At 39.6% G+C, this 21858-nt stretch overlaps 1 protein-coding gene across 5 annotated transcripts in view; it reads right to left on the bottom strand.

Annotated features, from left to right (window-relative positions):
* The window catches only part of hdac5 (histone deacetylase 5), a 60843-nt gene that overhangs the window by 29013 nt on the left and 9972 nt on the right, over window positions 1–21858 (bottom strand). For 3 of the 5 annotated variants that reach the window (XM_041231669.1, XM_041231668.1, XM_041231671.1), the window contains one exon: window positions 11916–11987. The exons of 1 other annotated variant lie outside the window; for it this stretch is intronic. In XM_041231669.1, the coding sequence (XP_041087603.1) occupies window positions 11916–11987 (72 nt within the window). Of the gene's footprint in view, window positions 1–11915; window positions 12193–21858 lie in introns of those variants that run through there. One more of the 5 variants, XM_041231667.1, reaches the window with a different exon arrangement.

Below are 21858 nucleotides of genomic sequence, written 5' to 3'. Positions count from 1 at the left end.
ATCAGCCTATCATCTGCATGCCAAGTCAGCTGTCTTGGTAAACGACGGCTGGCAAAAGCCATCTGGAAATGTTACAAGACTCGTTTACACACGATTACCTCTTACTCTCTACAGCATTATTGTAATCAGCTAGGAAAGCAGAGCTATAAATATCCTATCACTCAACGGCAGCTGTTGACAAAAAGGGAAGGGTGAAATAAACTTTTGTATCAGGGGAAGACAACAAAGAGTAATGTTGTCATTTTGTATTAAGTGAGCAAGCTATCTATTAACCTTTAGAAAATAGACCTGTGCACACCATCATGAGCAAAGGCACTGTATGTGCGTCTGGGTGTTTGTTTGCTTTTGTTTGTTTAACATTTCCATAAACAAAATGAGCTACTTATCCACAAAGAAATACAAATTTTAATATTTATTTGAACTTAAATTTGCTCAAATTACTTGCATTGCTAACACAAATGTTCTGTTTTCATTTTAGGACCCAAAATTAATGTCTATACTGTAGTTTATTTCTGCTTGAACAAACATGAAACTATACTGATTTACATGACAGCAGGATATCAAATCAACCACTGCGATACAGGCTTGAAAATATATTTATTTCTGATTCCGCTGAGATGCTCATTTAGAAAAAGCAGGGTGAGTCACACAGTCAGGGGAGCGGAGGTTCGGGTCCTGGCTGTGCGAAGTCACCATTCGCTGGGGATTTCAGAGGGAGCGTTGCATTGGCTCTGGTTCTCCTGCAGGTTAGGGAGGCAAAACTGGCAGGGATCGTTTTTCCTCATCGAGTTACCGGGCTGGCCTCCTCTCTAGAGTTCTTGGGTGTAAAAGATAAAACCGTCTGGGACACAGGATCGAAGTATGCCCTGAACCGCCAGTTTTCCTGAGCTGTGTGTGGAATTGCTACAGTGATGAGAAAAATAATTGTTCATTATTTAATTGTGAGAATATTGTGGGTAAAATAATTGTCCTGTAGTCAGCAACTCTGGATAGCATATCATAGAGGGTCTTTTGCATCAAAGTCGAATACACTGAGAGTACTGCATGCAAAGAAGAAATGCATTTCACCCCATATATATATATATATATATATATATATGAGTGCCCATTAGCTTCACTAACATCAGTGGTTGTTGTGCTGTGGATCTTATGTGCTTGTTTTAGATTTTAAGTGAAATTAAAAGATCGCTGGGAATATTGCCATGAGGTGTTACTCATTTTAAACCATTGGTTTTTCACTTTTTGTGGTATAGTAATGCTAGATTTCCCCCCCCCCCCCCCCCCCCCAAAATTGTCACGGTATCGAATGTTGGCATTGTGACGAGGGCAGAGGAGAACACTCTACAGAATAACACAGACAAGCCTTTGCTTGGATAATTGGCCTTTATAATCCAACCACTGTCTCCACAGCAGCACTAAGCCCAGTGTGGGTGTCTCCTCATCTTCTCTGTCTGCAGTCAAATCAACTGCCCGCTCTGAGCAAAGACACTTAATTGAACTTTAATTAGGTTTTCTTTTCTTGTTTCAGACAAGAAGATGAACGATAACATAACACAATATTCTCTAATATAGCTGAATTATAAATAACCCAGGGTTATAAATACAATATGCAAATAGTGCAATGAGGAGGGGGGTGGAATTTTTCTTAACATCACAATATGAAAGAGCATTAAGATAATCCATTTCTATCTATTAACCCATTATTCTGTTTAAAAGTACAGTACAGATTACCAACTTGCATTAAAAGAAATGCAAAAAACAGTTTGCACCTTGGCAGTACTACATTATTGGAAAGACAAGGGTTTCCATGTTCTCTCCTCTTGACAGATTCCCTTTTTTATTGTTCTGAGAATCTTCAGGTTCTCTGCAAAAAAACCACGTGAAATTTAAACCTACTAGACTGTCTTGTATTGCAGAAGAACAAAAAAAATATATTTTGAATGCACGGTGGTCTCAATGGAAAGGAAATCCTCGGCACTTATGTAACGCTCATGGTTTATGTGTTTCTCTGTATGTATGTGTGAGGAAGAGTACTGTACGCAGGCGAGAGTTTGAAAAAAAAACAGCAGCAGTGGGTGGACGCCTTGTCAGTTTGATTAGAAAGCTCTTGCGTGCGAAGCTGGATTTCTGCCTTGGGATTCCCCTCGCAAACCAGCTGTGGAGCCTCGCAGATCACGACAGGAGCCATTAAAAGCATCCTCCACGCACAACAGCAAGCACTGGCATTGGAGGGCAGCGCCCAGGTAATACTCCATTTGGCCCTGCAAACCGCAAGAGGAGACCCGCTTTAAAATAAGACGACTTTCAGGGCAAGGATAAACAGATTAAACTACTTTTTTTTGTAGGTGGGGAGGGGGGGTTCCCTGTGACAATACTACTGCATATAACTGTATGATTGGGTCAACATTGGTAAATAGTTTCGTCACTACTATACAGACTTGAAATCAAGTGCTTCATCCTGTAGCTGTACCAACCGCAGTATCAAGGCTGCTCCCCCCCACAACTAATGTTGCCACTGCTTTTCTTTTATGGTCAGCTGGAATCGGTGCAGAACACGGTGGATTCTCCCTACAGCGTTCCTAAGGAGCTCCGCTTGAAGTGTGCTCTTCTATCAAAACTGGGCAGTGTGTTGGGGAAATTGCCATCTCTGCCCTTGCACAGTCCAGACAGATGCTTCATAAACAACAGAACATTTGCAGTAGGTCAGTAACATGCAGCACACTTGGAAAATTCTTGTTTAGCTTCATGGCTCCGACTCTTTGGAACTCTCTCCTAACCTTAGTGCGTGATGCTCCCACCATTGCTCGCTTCAAATTAACTCTCAAGGCCCACTTGCTCTCTCTTTCCATGCTCTTTAAACCTGATATCTGCTATTAGCTGTGTTGTTGCTACTATTTCATGCATTGTGCATTTTTCACTGTATTGTATTAGGCATTGTTTTTTTTTTTTGTTTTTTTACTGTATATCATGTCCTATGCACTTCTCAGTATTTAAAGTATTATGGATTTTGGTGTTACTGTACCAAAATCCAAATCCATAACACTCTTGTAAAGAGCTTTGTAACGGTGGTCCACTATTAACGGCGCTACATAAAATAAAGATTGATTGATCCCCTGGCACACTGTAAATAAAAAAAAAAAAAATAGTTTTCCTATCACTGAGAAAGACAAAACGTTTTCTATTGAATATTACACTTTTTTTTTTTTTGTATTTCAACATTTGCAATTTACAATGCAAGTGTTATGTTTGATCGAAATAAAGAGACTTCTAAGGCACTAAAATACTGTACAGTACATAATCCACTTCCATGCACCTATACGTTAATCTTTCTACCCGTGATCAACGATGTAAATCACATGCAAGCAGCCAGAGATTTAATCCTAGCAGGGTCCCATTTGTTTTCCATTTTGCTTTTACCAGCCTATCTGTTAGCATTTAAACTGCAACATCTGGGACTTTAGTTCAATCCAATTTACAAGGACTTGTTCAGCTGTTGTAGCCTAGACAGGGGAAAAAAAGGAGAACCAGTAGTGTGGATTACTGTGAGTTTATATATGAACTGACCTGTAAATGCCCTGACTAAGATGATAATATATACCCTAGTCTTCTCTGTTAAGGTACAGTAAACTTGTATTAATCATCCTCTGTAAAGACCAAGGGTCGATTACAATGAACTGAAAGGAGCATACTAACTGGGGATGATCCCGTGGTTAGTATGGAGGATGATAGTAAACTAGTGCGCAAGTTAATACAAATTGCAGAGAACTAAGCAGCTCAAGATAGTCCCCATCTGCGTATTAAAATGCGTCTCAATTGCAATGAACCCAAAGTAACTGCTATTGCCCTCTAGAGGATACTAAAACACGCTAAGTTAGTCTAGCAATACCGGTAGACTAAAGACTTGTGGAATCGTACTAACTTGAACAAATCTGAAAAATCCCAAAATGTACTGACAACTCTGAAACAGAACTATTCATAACAAAAAAATTACATAAAAGTGACTTGAAATATATCTACTTTTTTTTTTTTTTTTTTGTAATTTCAGGATATTTCAGAAGCAACCCCTGTAGATTTAAAACTTGCTGCTGCTTCCTGGTACCCAATCACTTCCTGTGCAAGAACAATGCAAGTAGGGGCCAGGCAGACAGAAGGTTGCTAGTAAGAAGTAGGTGGTTTTATTTGAAAGCCTTAGTTATCATGGCATTGAAAGGAAGGAAAATATATTCTCAAATTAGTCCACAATTAGTCTAAACGGTGGACACTGACCTGTAAACCAAAAAAGAAAACAGTAAGAAAATCACTAGTACAGTAACTGGCTATCGCATGTAATTAGGGGGCAGATACTTCACAGTGTGGTTGATTATTAAGTCTCTTAGGCATTGATCCAGAATAGTTCTTACCTGGTATCTCTTATGTAAACAAACAAAAAAAAAAATCAGCACAGAAACTGACCACCATGAATACAATAACCCTGCAATGGTGCAAACATATTTATGAGATCTGGAACACTTTCTAAGGAGTTCACACTTTGCTGGCTTTATAAGAGAGATGCTGGAAATAGCACAATGATGTATGAGTACCAGGCATTTCTATGCTTTGGCAGACATAATTCCTTTGGGGTTGCATTCAAAAGTTATATAAAAAACAAGCTCTGGATCTTCTGCAGACGGAGTCGCTGAATAGAGAAAATCCCACTACAGAGGTACAATGAAGCCCAGCCATCAGCTGTCTGCTGAGCTGGGTAGATAGACACGACTTTATGTTTCTCGACTCACTGTCTGAGTTTATTATATAGATATTGATTTGGCGTTGAAATTCTTACAAAAGACCCATTGCCAAACTGTCAGCAACAAAACCAACACTGAATTTGTAGGGTTTACATATGAAATTAGACTCGACTACAAAGCCAAAATGGTGCCAAACTAAAAAATTATTTATACAGTAGATTTACACACACAGTATTTTTTTTTTAATGAATAAATCACCACATTAACCCTATACTTGGAAACACAAAGAAAATGTTGCCCTTTGCACTTTACTTTCTCAAATTCTAGTTCTGCTTTCTCTCCCTCTATCACTTTCTTTTGCTGTACTGTACAAATCAGAGCTTTAGTCTTCTTCACTGTCAGGCTTTAAGAAAAGACAGAAAGCAAGTATTAAGAAAGTCATCTGGCTTTTGTGTTACATGTGCTGGCTTCTCCTGGGAGATGACGTTGAGACAAAAAATAAATAAAATAAAAAAATAAAAAGTGCAAGCACAGCCTCCCCGCCTCTGCTCTGCGACAGGCAGCCCCGAGATTGAGGCTTCCCCTGCTTTTAATGAGCACCTAGGGATGATAAACACCATGGCTTCGCTTTTGCACTGTCACAGAAAATTAATGGGCACTCCCCTCCACTCTGGAAACTGCCCCAGAGGTATCCAATCTTGGCTTTCCACTGTCTGTCTGAGCACTGTTGTACTTATCCTCACTTGAGTAGCTTAATATATTATTTTAGTACAGTAGTTGTTTATCTGAGTAAGAACAGTTTTGAGATTTTTGAAAATGCAGAATCCCATAGGGTTTGATATCTATTTTCAGTATCAGTATTTCCACTGGGGCCAAGATCAGATACAAAGAGACACCTCTAAACATCACCACACACTGATCCTACCTATCAATGTATTCTAAATCATGTTACTTCCAAGTTTCATCAATAAGCCATTTTCCCCAGAGATGTATAAAAATGAAAGGGTGCCATACAGGTGGACAAATGTACAGACAGACACCCCCCATTAACTGGAATTTAATACTCAACAAACAATACTTGAATCATTTATTATAAAACTAAATAAGGTTTTCCAGATAAATGAAAAAAAAAGTTCAGTGGGATCTATGTACGCATGACTATCAATTTTTATCAATTTATCAGAAATTAAGAGATGTAATGAAAAACAAAAACAAATATATGTTTCCACTCAGTCAGAGACCATTGCATAACCTCTGATGCTACTAATAACAGTAATGGTGGCCCAGGTAATAACTATTTACATATGATATTTTATTTTATCTTATTATGCATAAAGGGTGCAGAAGGTCACCGGTTCAAATCCCACCTCTGCCACTGACTGACTCACTGTGTGACCCTGAGCAAGTCACTTCACCTCCTTGTGCTCCATCCTGTGGATGAGATGTTAAATCAATGTCCTATTGTAAGTGACTCTGCATATAAAGCACAGTTCACAGCCTACCTCTGTAAAGCACTTTGTGATGGTGGTCCACTATGAAAGGCGCTACATAAAAAATAAAGATTTATTATTATTATTATTATTATTATTATTATTATTATTATTATTATTATTATTATATAATTTAAGTCCGATCTCCTAATGTGAGATCTTGCAAACACCTATTTTCCAAAAGTAAGACATTCATTAATATCTTACTTAATCTGAAGACCTACATGGATGACACAAAAATCGATTAAAATTAAGGGCTGTATTTTGGCAAGCACTTTAAACATCTTTGCATGGGATACTTTTAGAAACATTAAATGGATCAACAACCTTTGTCAATACCAGAATTAGCACTCTTAATTGCATGGTAGACCTCCTATGCAGCCCATTATTTTTAAGTACCACCTGTCACTTTATAATTTGCATGTAACAAGAAAAGCAGTCTGTGAAAGGGTGCTTCTAAAGCCCTCCCCTTATAAGATGATTGGTTCCTCACTGGCTTTGGCAGTTCGCATGAGGACAGGCTTGTTTTAATTCTCGTAGTATCGGTAGTTAGTTATCAAGCGAGAAAAAAAAAAAAAAAAGACTTCAAAAACTTTTTTTTTTCCCCTTTTCTTATAAACAGCTTTTATCCTATTTTTTGGAAGCTTTGAAGAATGTAAACACACGTTGGCTATGGAGAATGCGCTTTCATTTTACAGTAATGGCATGTTCAAGGAGATTAAAAAAAAAGACTATCTGACACATCACACAAGTCTCCCAGTAAAATGCTGCATTTATTTATTTTTTATTAAACTTGACAACAATACAATTATAAATGATGCCCACAGAAGAAGCCGCTAAGCCGTATCAGATGTAGACAATTGCATGCGTCTTCCAACTTAATATGGTCGTAAACCTTTTGTGACACTGGTTTAAATCAACAGCTTCTTTCTTTGTAAGATTAAACTAGTACATCAATGAAGCAAATATGTAATGCCAATTATATCACTTATTTGTGCTACACAGTGGCTGGCAAGAAGACTGGCATCAAAACAGCTGTGGGTGGAAATCTGTAGAGAAGTTTGTTCACGAAGATGGCAACCACAATTTTTACAGGTTACAGAAAACATGTCAATGATCTGATCTGCATAACAAACAAGTTTGTAATGAGAGGAAAATCCACCACGTCGACATTCTTGTTTACAGTGCTCTTATGAACAATCCTGACCTTACAGTTCACGCTGAGATAGAGGTTCCCAATTGTCTAACCTCTATACCTACCCAAATGTACACCTCCCATTATTTATAAGGGTACAAGAAAATTTCAAAAGGTGCTGATTATCCCTCTCAGCACAGTGAAGTCTATCATTAAGAAATGGAAGATGCATCATACCACCTAGACACTTCCCAGATCAGGTTGCTCTCCCAAACTGAGCAGCCAGGCAAGCAGGAAACTGGTTCGGTATGTCACTCTGAAGCCAACAATGACCTTGAGAATGTTCTGTGTCTGAGATGGGAGTCAGTGTTCACACATCAACAATAAAGCTGGTCCATACACAAAGCTGGCCTGTATGGACGGGTGGAAAGAAAGAAGCTATTACTTAAAAAGCCTCATCTTAAAGCACATATGGAGTTTGCGAAAAATCATGCAGATGATACTGCAGACATGTGGAAAAAGGTTTTGTGGTCAGACGAGACAAAAATTGAACTTTTCAATCTAAATTCCATGCGTTACGTCTGGCGCTAGCTCAACACTGCACATCACCCAGTCAACACCATCCCAACTGTCAAGCATGGTGGTGGCAGCATCATGTTATGGGGATGCTTCTCTTCAGCAGGGGCTGGGAAGCTTGTCAGGATAGAGGGGAGAACGGATGGTGCAAAATACAGGTGAATCCTTGAGGAAAACCTGTTTGAGTCAGCCAAGACTCAAACTGGGGAGGAAATTCACATGTCAGCAGGACAATGACCCAAAGCACAAAGCCACAGTGGAGTGGTTGAACAAGAAAATAAATTAATGTTCTTGAGTAGTCCAGTCAAAGTCCTGACTTGAATACAATCAAAAATTTATGGTGAGACTTGAAGATTGCAGTTCACCGACGATCCCCAACAAACTTATCAGAACTGGAGCAATTTTCCTGTGAAGAATGGGCAAAAATTTCGCCAACCTACCGTGCAAAGCTAGTAGAGACCTACCCAAAAAGACTCATAGCAGTAATTGCTGCAAAAGGTGCTTCTACCAAGTACTGACTCAGGGGCTGAATACTTATGCAACCAGTAAATTTCATTTTGCACATTTTCTTTGCAAGTTTTGTTAACATTTAACCTCCTTCTCAAATAACAGTGTTCAGTGAACCACTACAGCTTTGAATAAAAAAAAAAAAGTTAGTTTGAAAAACTGACACTAAATTATTTGTAATTCAACAAAATGTGACATTAATGGAAGGGGGTGAATACTTCTGCAAACCACTGTATTATCTTTCAAATCTGTATCTGTATAATTGCGATGCCCTTTGTCATAAAGCTCTGGGTATTATTGTTTTCCTCTCTCATTCTGGATACTGCTTCACCCTGCTGCACCACGTGCGTTGAAGCTGTTCTCCAATTGCTCAATGCCCTAGTTGACGCGCATCAAATCGCAAAGATTCAATCCTATTTATTTCACGCCGCTCCAGTGCCACCCTGGACCCGCTCCTGCGGCGCGTGTGGTGTGAAGATACTTATCAAAAGTATAGCTCCTATTCATTTTTCTGCATCGCTGCACAGTTCCACTTGCCGCATCGCAACTGGTGGGTAGCAGCCTTAGCCTGTGCATAATCCCCAGAGTAGTGTAGGTAACCGGGCAACAAAGAATACTTTTGTGCACAGCGACAGGTGAATTTGCTCCAGGCTGAAGTTAACAGCTTGTTTCCTGCCTGTTAAGAATATGGGTCAATTTAATTAGCCTTTTCGTTATCGGTTCTGAGAAACTGGAATTAAAACCAGCTAACTACAATCGGATGACACACTCATAACCATGGAAGCGGCAATGATAATTTCCATATTCTGGAAGTGGGGGGGGGCGCACTACTTAAGGCTACATGATGACAGGAACCAGTGACTCTTGTCTATAGGCTAGTCTAACAGATCATCGACCATATGTATGCCTTGCAGGCGCATGACATCAAATCAGTGCCGTAATGGCTGGCCATGGTGGTCCTACGTGCATTTACTGTAACATTTTCCACACACACAAATATATTTATACACATAGATATTTGAGTTTGAGAGAGAAACAGAAATTAATGCAAAGTGACCTAAGGGATTGGGTTTGTGACAATTCCTAGTGGGAAATTGGGGACACTGTTAATGTGCTCAACATACCCCAGGGGAGGTCTTAAACAAGCGGTAACCGGGATTAGACAAATATTTAGCTGTCCTGGCAACTTCAAGGGGCTTAAATTTCCCCTCATCTAAAATATCCAACCCGCTCCACTCATTGCGAGACTGATATTCCAGACATCAGTCTTACCGCCACCCTATGAAATGTGTCCCTTTGCCCAGGTCGCTACACAGGAGGGTCAGCAAGAGTGAAGAATGAAGTAAACAGGAGCTCCGCATGCAGAGGCATGCAGTGCTCGTATTGCAGGAATCCAGGAATAGATAGGAGGCAGTAGTAGTAGGCAGGAGAGGAGAAGTCTATTTTAAGGAAGACTTTTATTTTAGCAGCCTAAAAAACAACTAGTCAGATGAATAAATCCCTGAATGATCCCTGCCCGTGACCACTTTGGTGCATGTTATGTTAAGGTCCGAGGCTGCTAGCTACCACCCCCCTCACCCCCACCCCATCCCGTCCCCTCCCTTAAACATATTCTTGCGTGCTTTTCTATTTGCCCGCAATAATTACCATTCCTGGACTTCTTGTTTACGATGAACATGATGACTGTGCTACAGTTCTCTAAAGCTACTTGATGCAGTAGAATGGCAAAACTCACAGCATACCATATTTTTTAATTTGGTTAGGTAAGGACAGAAGTTAGAAAGAAAATGTAGGGACTTGGTTAAACATTGTAGTTTAAACCATTCTAGGTTGTACTTTGAACCAAGTTGCACCAGACAAACTAGAGAATGTAAGTGGAGAACTTATAGGGTTACATTTTTGGTTTGTTCAGTTTTATTTTTAGTTTAATTTGCTTAGTAACAAAAAAAGTATGGTGGCCCTGAAGTACAAAACACAAGCAACTACAACATCAGGCAGAGACTTCCAAATAAAAAGTTAGCGACAAACCAAACAAATTTCAAAACAGAAATGGAACACTTGAGTGGGTGGGTGCTAGGTAGTGGAGGGAGGAATAATTAAATGAATGAATAAATAAATATGGTGTTGAATACAAATAGTAAATAATCAAAACAATGTAAGACTAAAACTGTTTTTTGTTTTTTTTACACTTTCAAACACCATTTCAGCTTTGCTTAAAATAATATTCAAATGTTCAGTTTATAAAAAATTTAAACTATAAAAAACAAATACCAAGGACTGTGCAAAGACAATGCACTTGGCGCTCCAGGATCATAGCAATACAGTTATTGTTCCTCCAATCACAGATCTGTGATCAGGTCCCCTCCACTAACTAGCGCCACTTTTGGGATTTGGTTGCTTGTCGCTAACTTTTTTATTTGTAAGTCGTTACTTTTTTGTTTATATGTCACTAGCAATTAATTTGCTGGTGTTTTGCACTTCAGGGCCACCATACATCTAAAACACTGGTGGTGCTTTTTTTCTTTGACGTCATTACAGACCATTTACTAACACGTATCAAATAAACTGCACAGAACATGACCCAAGGTCTTTCTGCAACCACAGCAAAGGTAAGAAGGGAAATAATGGTTGCTAATAGGGAAGCTCGCATTGCCAGCGTTTCTGCTGTCTCTACACTTAAGAACAAAAAGGAGGACTTTAGTGCCACAGGCTTCCAAAATGACATCAAAAATACATTTTAAAAACAACTTTTGCAGTTTATTTTTTTACATGTATATGTTCCATCTTTAAATGCTTTGAATTATGCAAATTCTGCTCTTCCTGAATCCACACAGCAAGATAACATCGGAAAAAATATTAGAGACACAAGATGAACTGTTCTTCTTTGCGGCGGCCTAGGACCCCAGCAAAAACTCCCCTGCCTCCCATCCCATCTTCCTTTTTTAAGAACAGCACACATGCTTAAACATTTAAATTAGCTTAGGAAATGAGCACACTCCACACAATCAAGATCCTTTAACAAGCAAATGAAGACTGTACGATCCCAAAGAGTCATTCCACCCACCTGAATTTCACAATGCTACTCGCACAGCATTCTACAAAAGCATTATAGCAATCCTGTATGCCGGAAAGACAAATGCAGAATGCTCTATAGAACCTTGTTGATTTTGAATGCCTACCATGTTGTGTAAATGTTTAAATCTACAGCAATGCTACGCATAGTACATGCTTAACAGTGCATACACACATTTCAGAGAAATGACGCTTATCTAGTCTAAGTCAACACTGGCCCCAGTAAAATGACCTAATAACCATTAAAAGCTCAGGTGCTACCTTGTTTTAACCAACTAAAGCCCACAGCTCTGCTGTGACTGGAACAGCAATCCATCTCTTATTATAGAAGTTATTTTCTCATTTACCTTCTCAAATGCCTCTTTGGAAATAGACAGGGTCCCTGATCAAAGAACTGCTGTTACTCACCAGAGGTGGGAATGGTGGGAATCCGGTTTCTGGCCAGCAGTTCTAGAGGCTGCTCCCGGCTAGTCACACCGTCTGAGGAAAAACAGGATTCGGTCTCGTAAATAGTCTGTAACATTGCGGACAGCCCCGGCACTTTGGGATTCAAAAGCATGCCAAATTGATCCAAGGTTCAGAGATAAAGATGGAGCAATAAATAAAAAATAAATAAAACAATCAATAAATAAATCAACAAGCCCCGCTAAGAGCTGGCCAGTATATGAATTCATTCAAAAAAAAAAAAAAAAAAAAAAAAAAAAATGAACATGCTCTGTTGATGTTTAACTGCAATTGATCCAAAGTATCTTCGCAACAGAAGGAAAGCATGTATAAATACAAGTTAAATACAAGTTTGCTGTAGTTTGTTGACAAGAGTAAAGGGACGGTGGAGAGATTGGAGTGTTACAAACGGTCTTGTAACTTTAAAAGCAGCATCCCACCTAACAAAAAAATTGTAAAGAAACACAGGATTACTTGTCCACTGAAAAAATCTGAAGAAACAGTTGCTTCCAGAGGTTAACATTCGAAGACAAGTTCATTTTCAGGATGGAAAGTCTGGATATCCACACCAAAACAATTTTTAATACCACAATATCTTTTCAGCACTTCCAACTTCCTTCACCTGCTTATTTCAAAAACGTTCCATTTAAAAAGGCAAAAACAGTAAAGGAAATGGGAGCATGGCGTCTGTATCCATGCATGAGTCACTCGGTACAGGGATCAGCAGCTGTTTGTAGAAGGAAAACACTCAAGTTTTAGGCATCGTTGGGGTGTTTTAAAATGTACAGCAACTGAGTCCTCGGTATTAGCTGCACCAAAGTAATCCAAAAGGAGGATACAAAAAATAATACAAGGAAAGGAAAGCAGAATGGAAGCTGACCCCCCTGCTTTGTACACCATGCATCTGCTGTACTGTAGGGCACAGAGGCTGGTGAGTTTACAAACAGACTGAGGCTCTGCACGCCTAAGTGGCTGGAAATAGCATTGGAATTGCAAGAGAGGAGGGGCCAGCTATAAATAGAGCACTCCAGGCTCAGGGAAGGAGGATTGCTCATGCAAACACTGGGGACCAATCAACAGAGCCTTTCCCACAGCCGCTACAGTGTTTTAACCGTTTGTGAGCCAGAGAGGAGCAAGAGGTTGCTGCTTTTCCTACAAGAACTCATGAAAAGATAAGCTCTTGCAATACATATAGCTTTCTCTTACACTCTCCTACCCTTCTCTCTGTATAGCAGTACATCATCTGTGTGTGTATATAGTAGAGTGGGCGGTTTGTATGTTTGTTTTTTTGTATTCAGCTGATGAAGGACTTATATTCCAAAACATCCTGACAATTGATTTGTAATCAATTATTCTACCTTTTTAAGTTGTAAAATATCCTTTTCTTTATATATATAACTATTTTTTCCTTGCAAGATCTTTGTGCATTACGCAACAATGTCAAGGTTTTCCACTTGTACAGAGCAGAACTCAATCTAAATTAAGCTTATATGTCTGTACAAACATATCTGTATGTCAGTGCTCATTAAATGTGTATCTGCCATCTAAATATAGATCTGTTTACATATTTCATACAGCATAAAAAACACCAACATCACTCGGCTCTAACTATAAACCAACTATACCTAGTGAAGCATCAGCAGCTAAAAAGCCGTGTATCCTGACACTTGCAAATCTGTTTATGTCCTTCACTAAGGAGGCTATGTATGCTACCGACACGCCTCATTAAAAACTACATTTTGAAGAATGTGGTGGCTTAAGTCAAAACAACATCTTCCAAATGACTAACCCCCTGATACATAATGTCCTTGTTGCTATTGTGTTGTCCTACAGTAAGTGTCGGTGGGGCTGGTTGGCCCAGTGCATTGACAATGTGACAGTCTGTGGGCAGTTGGAAACTACTTTGGGTAGTCTAATCCAGTTCCTAGTGAAAAGGAGTCTACATCACAAAACAGGACCCAGTCCTGGGTTTCAGAACTACCCTGAAATACATGTCTTATGAAAACCATCAGGTGCAAGGAAGACAGGACCTGTTCACTCTTCACTGCCTGTGTTTTAACTGCAGCACATACCCTCAGTATGCAGCGTTTTTATTTCAGAAATGGAAACAGCACTGCCCTTTTTATTGAACGACGGTTTGCAATTTCCAAAAAAAAAAAAAAAAAGATAATTAAGAGTTAAAGTCAAGGACTGGGTGCCACGAGATGCTCGGTAAAGATCCCAAAATTAAAAGGTGACTCAGAGCCTAAGGTAACACTGTCAGTCTGTTCTCCAAATAAGGATGGGACTGGAAATTAGCAGCTGAAGCTTAGTTATAAATGAAGAAAAAAATAAAAAAAAAAATTCTCATTATCTCTGCAATTCAGAGATCTATAAAAACTGTATTTTTTTATTTTTTTAAATCCCTTGTGAATAAGATGAAACAAAATTCATTGCATTCTATTTTGTTATGTGGGTTTTCTGTAAGCATTTCCTCAAGGACAGGACAAGCAATACTGTGCTGTGCTTCCACCCCCCCCCCACCCCTCCACCCCGCTCCTATCCAAATGGCAGTTTTTTCCTGATGCAGTGCTTAACCCCCTATAGTAACATGTGACAGAAGATGGATCATCAAAGACTATACAGCAGATTTTTCAGTAGGTGTTACTGATGAAGAGATGGGCAGGCTTTCAGTAACTGTGGTAGAACGATCCAACATTCTTTATAGGGGTACTGAATGAAGAAACTTCTGGTGCCAAATGAAGAACTCCACAGCGCACCTTTTATATAGTCAAATATTAGGCCTGTTGATCTATTTCCTGCACTGTTTTTACTTATCCCTCTGCTAAAAAGGGAACCCTATTCGGAGCACCGTGACCACTGTGATGTAACTGAGGCAAGTTAATCTGAATGAACAATATCAGATATAACATCCAAGGGGAGGAAATCTTAGCCAGGGCATTAGGAGTCTGTCAGCATAATCCGATTATTGGGGACACTGATATTATAAAAGCACCCAGCATTGGATTCCTGCTTAACAGAGAAAAAAAAAAAAACTGTTTGTGTGTGTGTGTGTGTGTGAGTTAGCAGGGAAGCCTGCCTCAGCCGGGTTGGTGGGTGACGTCTTGGGAGGTGGGGACATGAAAACATATAGGAGGGTGCCCACATCAGCCTGGGTAGAGCCAAAGGAGACAAGCTGCTGCTAACTGTGTGTGTCTCCTTCCTTCATTTTCCACCGTACGCTACATATTTGCCTTGTGGGCATTTAAAATCACTTTGGGAACAAAAACGCCAATATTCGTTATAGGACGAAACACAAATAACACAGACTGCACGACAACTGCATTATTACAGGGTAGCACTGTATGTGTGTATATATATGTGTGTGTGTGTATATATATATATATATATATATGAATGAATGGGCTTTCTCAGAACAGGGGTGGATTAGCCATGTCTGCTTTTAAAATGACCCAGTACTCTTATTATCCACACTGCAGAGAATCCCAGAAGCTCCCACGTATTAGTGTGTGTTGTAACTTTAAGCTTTTTACAGCACATGACTTAACTGTTGAGTAAAAGTGTTACTGTACTTTAAGCTGGGCTTGGAACATAGCAGACATTAGCTAAAGGGTAGCTAATTGGGGGTGGGGGGGGCAGGAGTCACTTTGTTTGGCCACGTCTCATTGTTTCTGAAGACCAGCACTCGTTACTATGTCTGCTATGTCAACCTGGTTTCTTTGCTGAAGCTAAGGAACTGGTGAGTGAGACAGGCTTAAACCACAAAGAGCATTAGGGGGTGTTCTAATCGTGTACCTGCAGACCAACAAGGAGATGTTTCAAAGTTAAGCATACTAGTGAAAAGTGTACAGAAGCCAAAAGGTAAATGGATATTTAAAAGCTTAGGGACTACACCTTTCACCAGTGTTCAATTGGAGCTGAGTTACAACTAGACTAATTGTTTTGCATTAATAACCTGAACAGCTTAAAAACATTTTTTGGAAGAATTTAGATGAATGATCTTTTGCATACAGATTTCAGCAGAACTGCCAAGATGCATGCGTTATACAAATTAGTATCCAGATTTCTCGTGAAAACACAGTATACATTATCTAGTTATTTATTTATTTATTTCAAATAGTGTAGTACGGTACTGATGCTGTCAATCTCTTTAGTTCCCAATAGTACAATAGTAACACTATGTATGAATGTTGGTTAAGGTCAGTACATTCTGTGCAACTATGGAACACTCAGCATGAAAAAAAGGACAACTGCAACTTATTTGTTACTTTTCTATAGTTTTTTTTCTATAAATACAAGCGCACTGGTGTTTTAACCCCCCTCAGCTTCATAATGACTTATTTATAAGTGGATGTAGTTTTGTCGTTGACGTGGGACGGGTTTATTTTTAGCCCCAGGAGAGCGGGTGAGAGGCCAGGGCTTGTTTTGCCTGGCTGAACTCTACCAGTTAATGTCAAGGACTCGGTTGCAAGAAGGAATACAAGTTCGTTTACAGCCGCCTGTCCCACACCAGGAAGTCGAACAGGGGAGCCGGCTGCTGTCACGTCTTACCCATTTTGAGCGGATTTTTTGTGCAGCACTCTGTTCAAAAATAGCTTCTCTGCATTTCAGAAAGCTGTCACCTTCTAACCATGTCTTCAAAATACCAGCTCTGCAGGCTTTCCCAAACCCTTTTAAATACAGTGGCAGCAGCACGTCAGTGACAGAGTGGCCAGCAGGCTTCAATGAAGGAGGAAGCTTTGGGGCCTGCAGCTGAAACTACAGCATCAACAGGAAACATAGACAAACTGGTAAGCCAACAAAGGTTCTCAGAAAGAAGCTATGGAATTAAGCCATCACCCAAAACTCTGTAGAAAACGAAGGGTCAAGGAAAAAGCAAGAATGGTTTAATGGTTTAATGGAGTCAATGCACCGATAAAGCATTGAAAAACAAATTTACAGAAGCTGAAAACAAACATAGGCTTAAAAAAAAAAGTTTAAGGGATGGATTGTTCTATAAATAGTTATTTTATAGTTTCTCAGACAGTAACTTTGCCTGCTCTTCTGGGGACCCTGCAGTAACAACAACAGATGATCAAGTTCTATAAATACCAGCACTGCTTCGAGGAGTAATCAGCCGTCAACTGCATGCCGAGGGAAAGAGAGCGAACAGGGGAGAGAGAGAGAGAGAGAGAGAGAGAGAAGCTGGGCCAGCATGGCTTTAACCCAAAGGTGTAAGCGCTCAATCTTGTACACACCTAGCAACGACAGTTAGTGTTTTAAGAAACACTTTAAAAACAGAAACTGCACAAAAGTAAAGTTGGCTATCATTTACGGTAATAGCTTCACCTGAAAGCTATAGTATGGTTGCCGAATTTTAAATGTCTAAGATCTGTCACTTGCGTGCATTATCTCCACTACATTTTCCAGAAACTTCATTCCCCTTCATGAATTTACACTGATGCAATGCAGTCGGTTCCTTCAAAAAGAGCATACAATAATAATAATAATAATAATAATAATAATAATAATAATAATAATAATAATAATTATTACTATTATTAATTATTATTAATCACTAATTAATTAACAATTACAAGCCTTGGAAAGGGTTAGGCAGGTTTTCCATATAGACTACAACAATAAAGCTGAGAATAGAGAATTAATTTTATGCCTCGATATAATTTTATTTCAGATTTGTATTACACTTCTGGGGCCAAAACAGACACATGTGCACCTATCAACCTTCAAGAATTTCAGTATGAACAATGGACTGACTGACTGACCCCCCCCCCTCCCCACACACACACAAGCAAGCAAAGCACACAGAATTTCATTTACCAGAAATAGAAAGCAGAAATGACTCATGCTCAACTGAACCCCAATGGCAATTGTATGCCCTGACAGATAACACATTCTTTTTTTATTTTTTAATAAATAATCCAGGGTCTCATGCGTCACCTATAGATATAAAAGGATGTCATTTCTCTTTATTAAATGCCTTTCAGCGCAGGTTGCTATGGACTGATCTCTACACCCAGACACAGTACTGAGCAACCTTCCCAGTAATACAGAACAGGCTCAGGAGTCTCCAGCCTCTTATGTCTTTCATCACTGGAAGGCTGGGTTCAAATCTGTCTCAAGTGAAGCCTCTAGCGACAGAACAGTATTCCCAGCACAATGAAATGTAGCTATAGTAAGCATAGGGCGAAGCAATAAAAAAAATAAACAAAAAAAAAAAAACACTAGGCTCCATGATGTTTGGAATTACCATTTCAATATCAAACTACTGGCAAGCACAAGCCATTCAGGGTGATCACATTTTTGTCTAACAGGATACAATTATCACAACAAAAATATGTTGCCATTATGCGTGAAACAAAAACAAAAACAAAAATCATTATAAATACATAAAATGATGCACCTAAAATATGTGTCATGCATAACCTTTAATTATGAGGCTCCTCCAAAAAAGCAAAAGGTAAACATTTGTTAAAAAAAAAAAAAAGGAGGAATTTAAATCTGATAACAGCCAAAGGCTACCCCAAGTCAACAGGAGGCTACAGTAGGCGTGTATTATAGAAGTTTTGTAACGACTGCTGTACAACCAAGGAAGTTATTGTATTCAGCAAGTGCAGTGGAGTGTGACGGACACAATCAGCGCATAAGGATCTCCATATCAACGAGGACCCTTAAAAAAACATCACTGTAGACAAACATGAATACAGTTGTATACTCTCCAACTAGATTAATGTCTAATGCTTCCTCCCATCAAACCACCCTCACCACCCCTGACCCTCGCCTGCTGGGTTTCAATCCTTGATCTGTCAGGGTCCGCAGGGAGCAACACTTCCGCTAGCAGAGACGCAGCCTACTTCTGTGAGCACAGCCTCCGCCAGCAGATCATGTAAGAAAGGAGCTGCACTGCCAGCGTGCACTAAAGTGACAGCGGACTTGTTCTTGTGGAGTCTCTAGCATGACAGCTGTGCAGCGAGTGGAGGGAAGGTGCTCTATAAACTACTATATTTACAGCCTCCCCCTCGACCAAGCCCTTCAGTGCACAATCCTACCACTCCACTGGATTGTCCGGCTGTTATTATCTTTCCACAGAGCCCGGAGAAATCAAATTTCCCTGCAATACTGTAGGTGTAGTTGAGCTATGAAAGGCTGGTTTACGCTGCAGTGTACACTCTGACTTAGTCTAAAGCAGTTGTGACCAGCCCCTGTGCACGTTAATGATTTGTTTGGAGGATTGATCGTAATCTGTACCTTGTTAGAACTGCCTTTTTTTTCTAGTCTTTGTCAAATCGTTTTTCAAGAATGGGCAGCATAAAATGCAACTCGCCATAAGTTTTAGTACTCATTCAAGGTCAGCACTGGATTCTGAAACTAAAAAGCTGCTTGCATTCCATTTTACTGCAATAGTTCTTTCTTTTTCCTTAGAGTATTTAGACAAATGAAACCCAATTAGTTGCTATAGACAGGGAAGTATACACGGTGGCAACAATTCCTTTTAATTTACCTCTACGTATGCACTAATTATTTAAACCATCAAAACTTCCAAAAATTGAAAAGCGCAGACCCCGTTCCCATCAAAAGTTGGTATAGCGCTCCAACACTTAGCTACTAGTTTCATGCAACTTAGACTAAATATTAGATGTATTTTATTAATCCCAAGGTCAGTGCAAGACTTGTTCTGCATATTCATTGACATGCACAACACAGAACAGACACCTCCATGTGCAGCACTTTCTGTTTCAACTCCCACTTCATAGCTCCGCTTTGATCATTTCATTCATTCTTTCTTGCTTGATAAAAATTCCACTATCTGAACCCTCCTGAGTTTGAAGAACAACATTCCTTTTAGGATTTTACCCTAACGTGTGCATAAGCATAAGAAAGTCAAGGTTGGCTTTAGTTATTTACGTGTGTTTTAAATAGTGTCGCCTGCGGACAAATTTATATCCTTTAACAGCTATGGCTATCTAACACCATCATTTTGAATTAATCGAGAATCTAGGCACTTTGTACAGCTGCCCTGGAATTTCATCTTAAAGTTAAATGGTTGTTATTGCGAACTGTGCAATATACTGTTTTTTGTGATTGCTAAAAATGAGTTTCTCGTATCAAGTATATAGTTGGTCTGAAACAGTGAAACAGAGCAATATTACAAATCTTAAAAGTAAAGTGGAAAGTAAAAGTAAAAGGTTAATGACTGGATTAAAATGAACACATAAAAAAAATTAAATGTTTGACAAGTACAATCACAAACCATTTTACAGTTCGGTATTCCAACAAAATATATTTGCTCTTGCCTAAACAAAAGCAATCTTGGTGTCATCATTAAATAATTAAAGGATGGAGCTGACTGCTGTAACAATTAGCCCTGGGAATTACACTGTGCTCTGCCAAAAAGACTAATGCATAGTAATATTGCTGTTCTTCTGTTGCTGTGCTGGTCTCCCTCGGTGTCAAACAGAGTTATCTGGCTCCCCCTGCCTAATTTTCACTGTACAGCAATACAGAAGAAAGATGCAGAATAGCAACAGAACTCTGTGTCTATTGTATTGATCTATGTAATGGCAAATTGAAAGGCTGATCAATTGAATAGACCACTTAAGGCTGTTGTGTCCTGCAATCACATTCACTTAAATCAACCTGTACAGTTTGTTCTTTACCATTCTACAGCTATGAATGCATTTGCATTGTACAGAGAAACACATTAGCCCCCTCCTGCAAGTTGACCAGGTTGTGAATTCGGCTAATGCACTGGTATTCTTACTTCTGGAGGCTTCTCAGAGTGGAGGGTAGGTTAATCCAACCACACACATACACGTGTCTTAAATCAAAATTAATACAAAAAGCATCTGGAACTAACCAATACACACAGGGGCTGGTTGCACAAAGGTTCACTGCATACTGTATGTTGCCTCCACTTTAACAAGTCAGTCATCAGGCTTGCTGTGCCTGCCTGTGCTGATGTATTCGTCTCCAGTTCTATCAAGTCTCTCACTGGTTGGCCGGGGGGGGGGGGGGGGGGGGGGGGACACGGCAGTGTTCTGCATGCAGCACGAGTCTCAAGGTGCTTGCACAGTCTCTGCAACAGCACCCATCTCTCATTTGCAGCACAATCAGTGAGACAGACAGCCCTCTGAGCAGGTATTACAGCTGCTACAAGCAGGTATATTCTACAGAATCACATAAAACCTTTACACAATAAAAAAAATAAAAAATGTTAATGACGAAAGGCCAGAAGAGGGGAACAATAATCTTTTGTAGGGTTGTGACCAATGAATCCAGACAGGGTTACAAAATATACTAGGGGAAAGAGGATGGTATGAGATGCCATTAAGTCCAGCCCCTTGGAAGTACATTGCTGTTATTTCTGTTCCCACAATAACACTGGCTCTGCTGTGCTTTGTTTGACTGTGTGTATGAGCCAGCATAGATACAAAGTTAAAGCATGATGCCACAGCTGATTTTCAATATTGGTGCATTTATGGAAATATTGGTAAGCAGTAAATAATGGGTATGCTACATAATAACATGGTAGGGGACTAGCCTTTCACCGCAACTTCGCTGTTTGTGGACAGAAGCCCATCTCTCAAAACCACCTCAAATTAATGCAAGTGTTTTCTTTTTTTTTTTTTTTACAGTACAGCAACAAAAGCAAAAGTATAATTCTATATCACACTACAACTGAGACCCACAAGAAGGTAATCTCTCAGAAAGACCTTATGTACCGAGCCCGCCACCCCCAACCCCACCCCCTCACCCATTTTGTGGGGGAAGTGGGGACAAATTAAACTCTAATGTAAACGGTTGTTTCGATGATAATTGTCAGATGACGCAAGCGTAGACTGAATCTCAGGTTGCCACGGTACCCAGTGACATTAAAAGACGTCAGCAAAGGAGAGTCGGGTAGGAA

Source organism: Polyodon spathula, chromosome 28 (genome assembly GCF_017654505.1).
Source record: "Polyodon spathula isolate WHYD16114869_AA chromosome 28, ASM1765450v1, whole genome shotgun sequence".
Classification (NCBI taxonomy): Eukaryota; Metazoa; Chordata; class Actinopteri; order Acipenseriformes; family Polyodontidae; genus Polyodon; species Polyodon spathula.
This window is presented reverse-complemented; position numbering and strand designations above follow the sequence as displayed.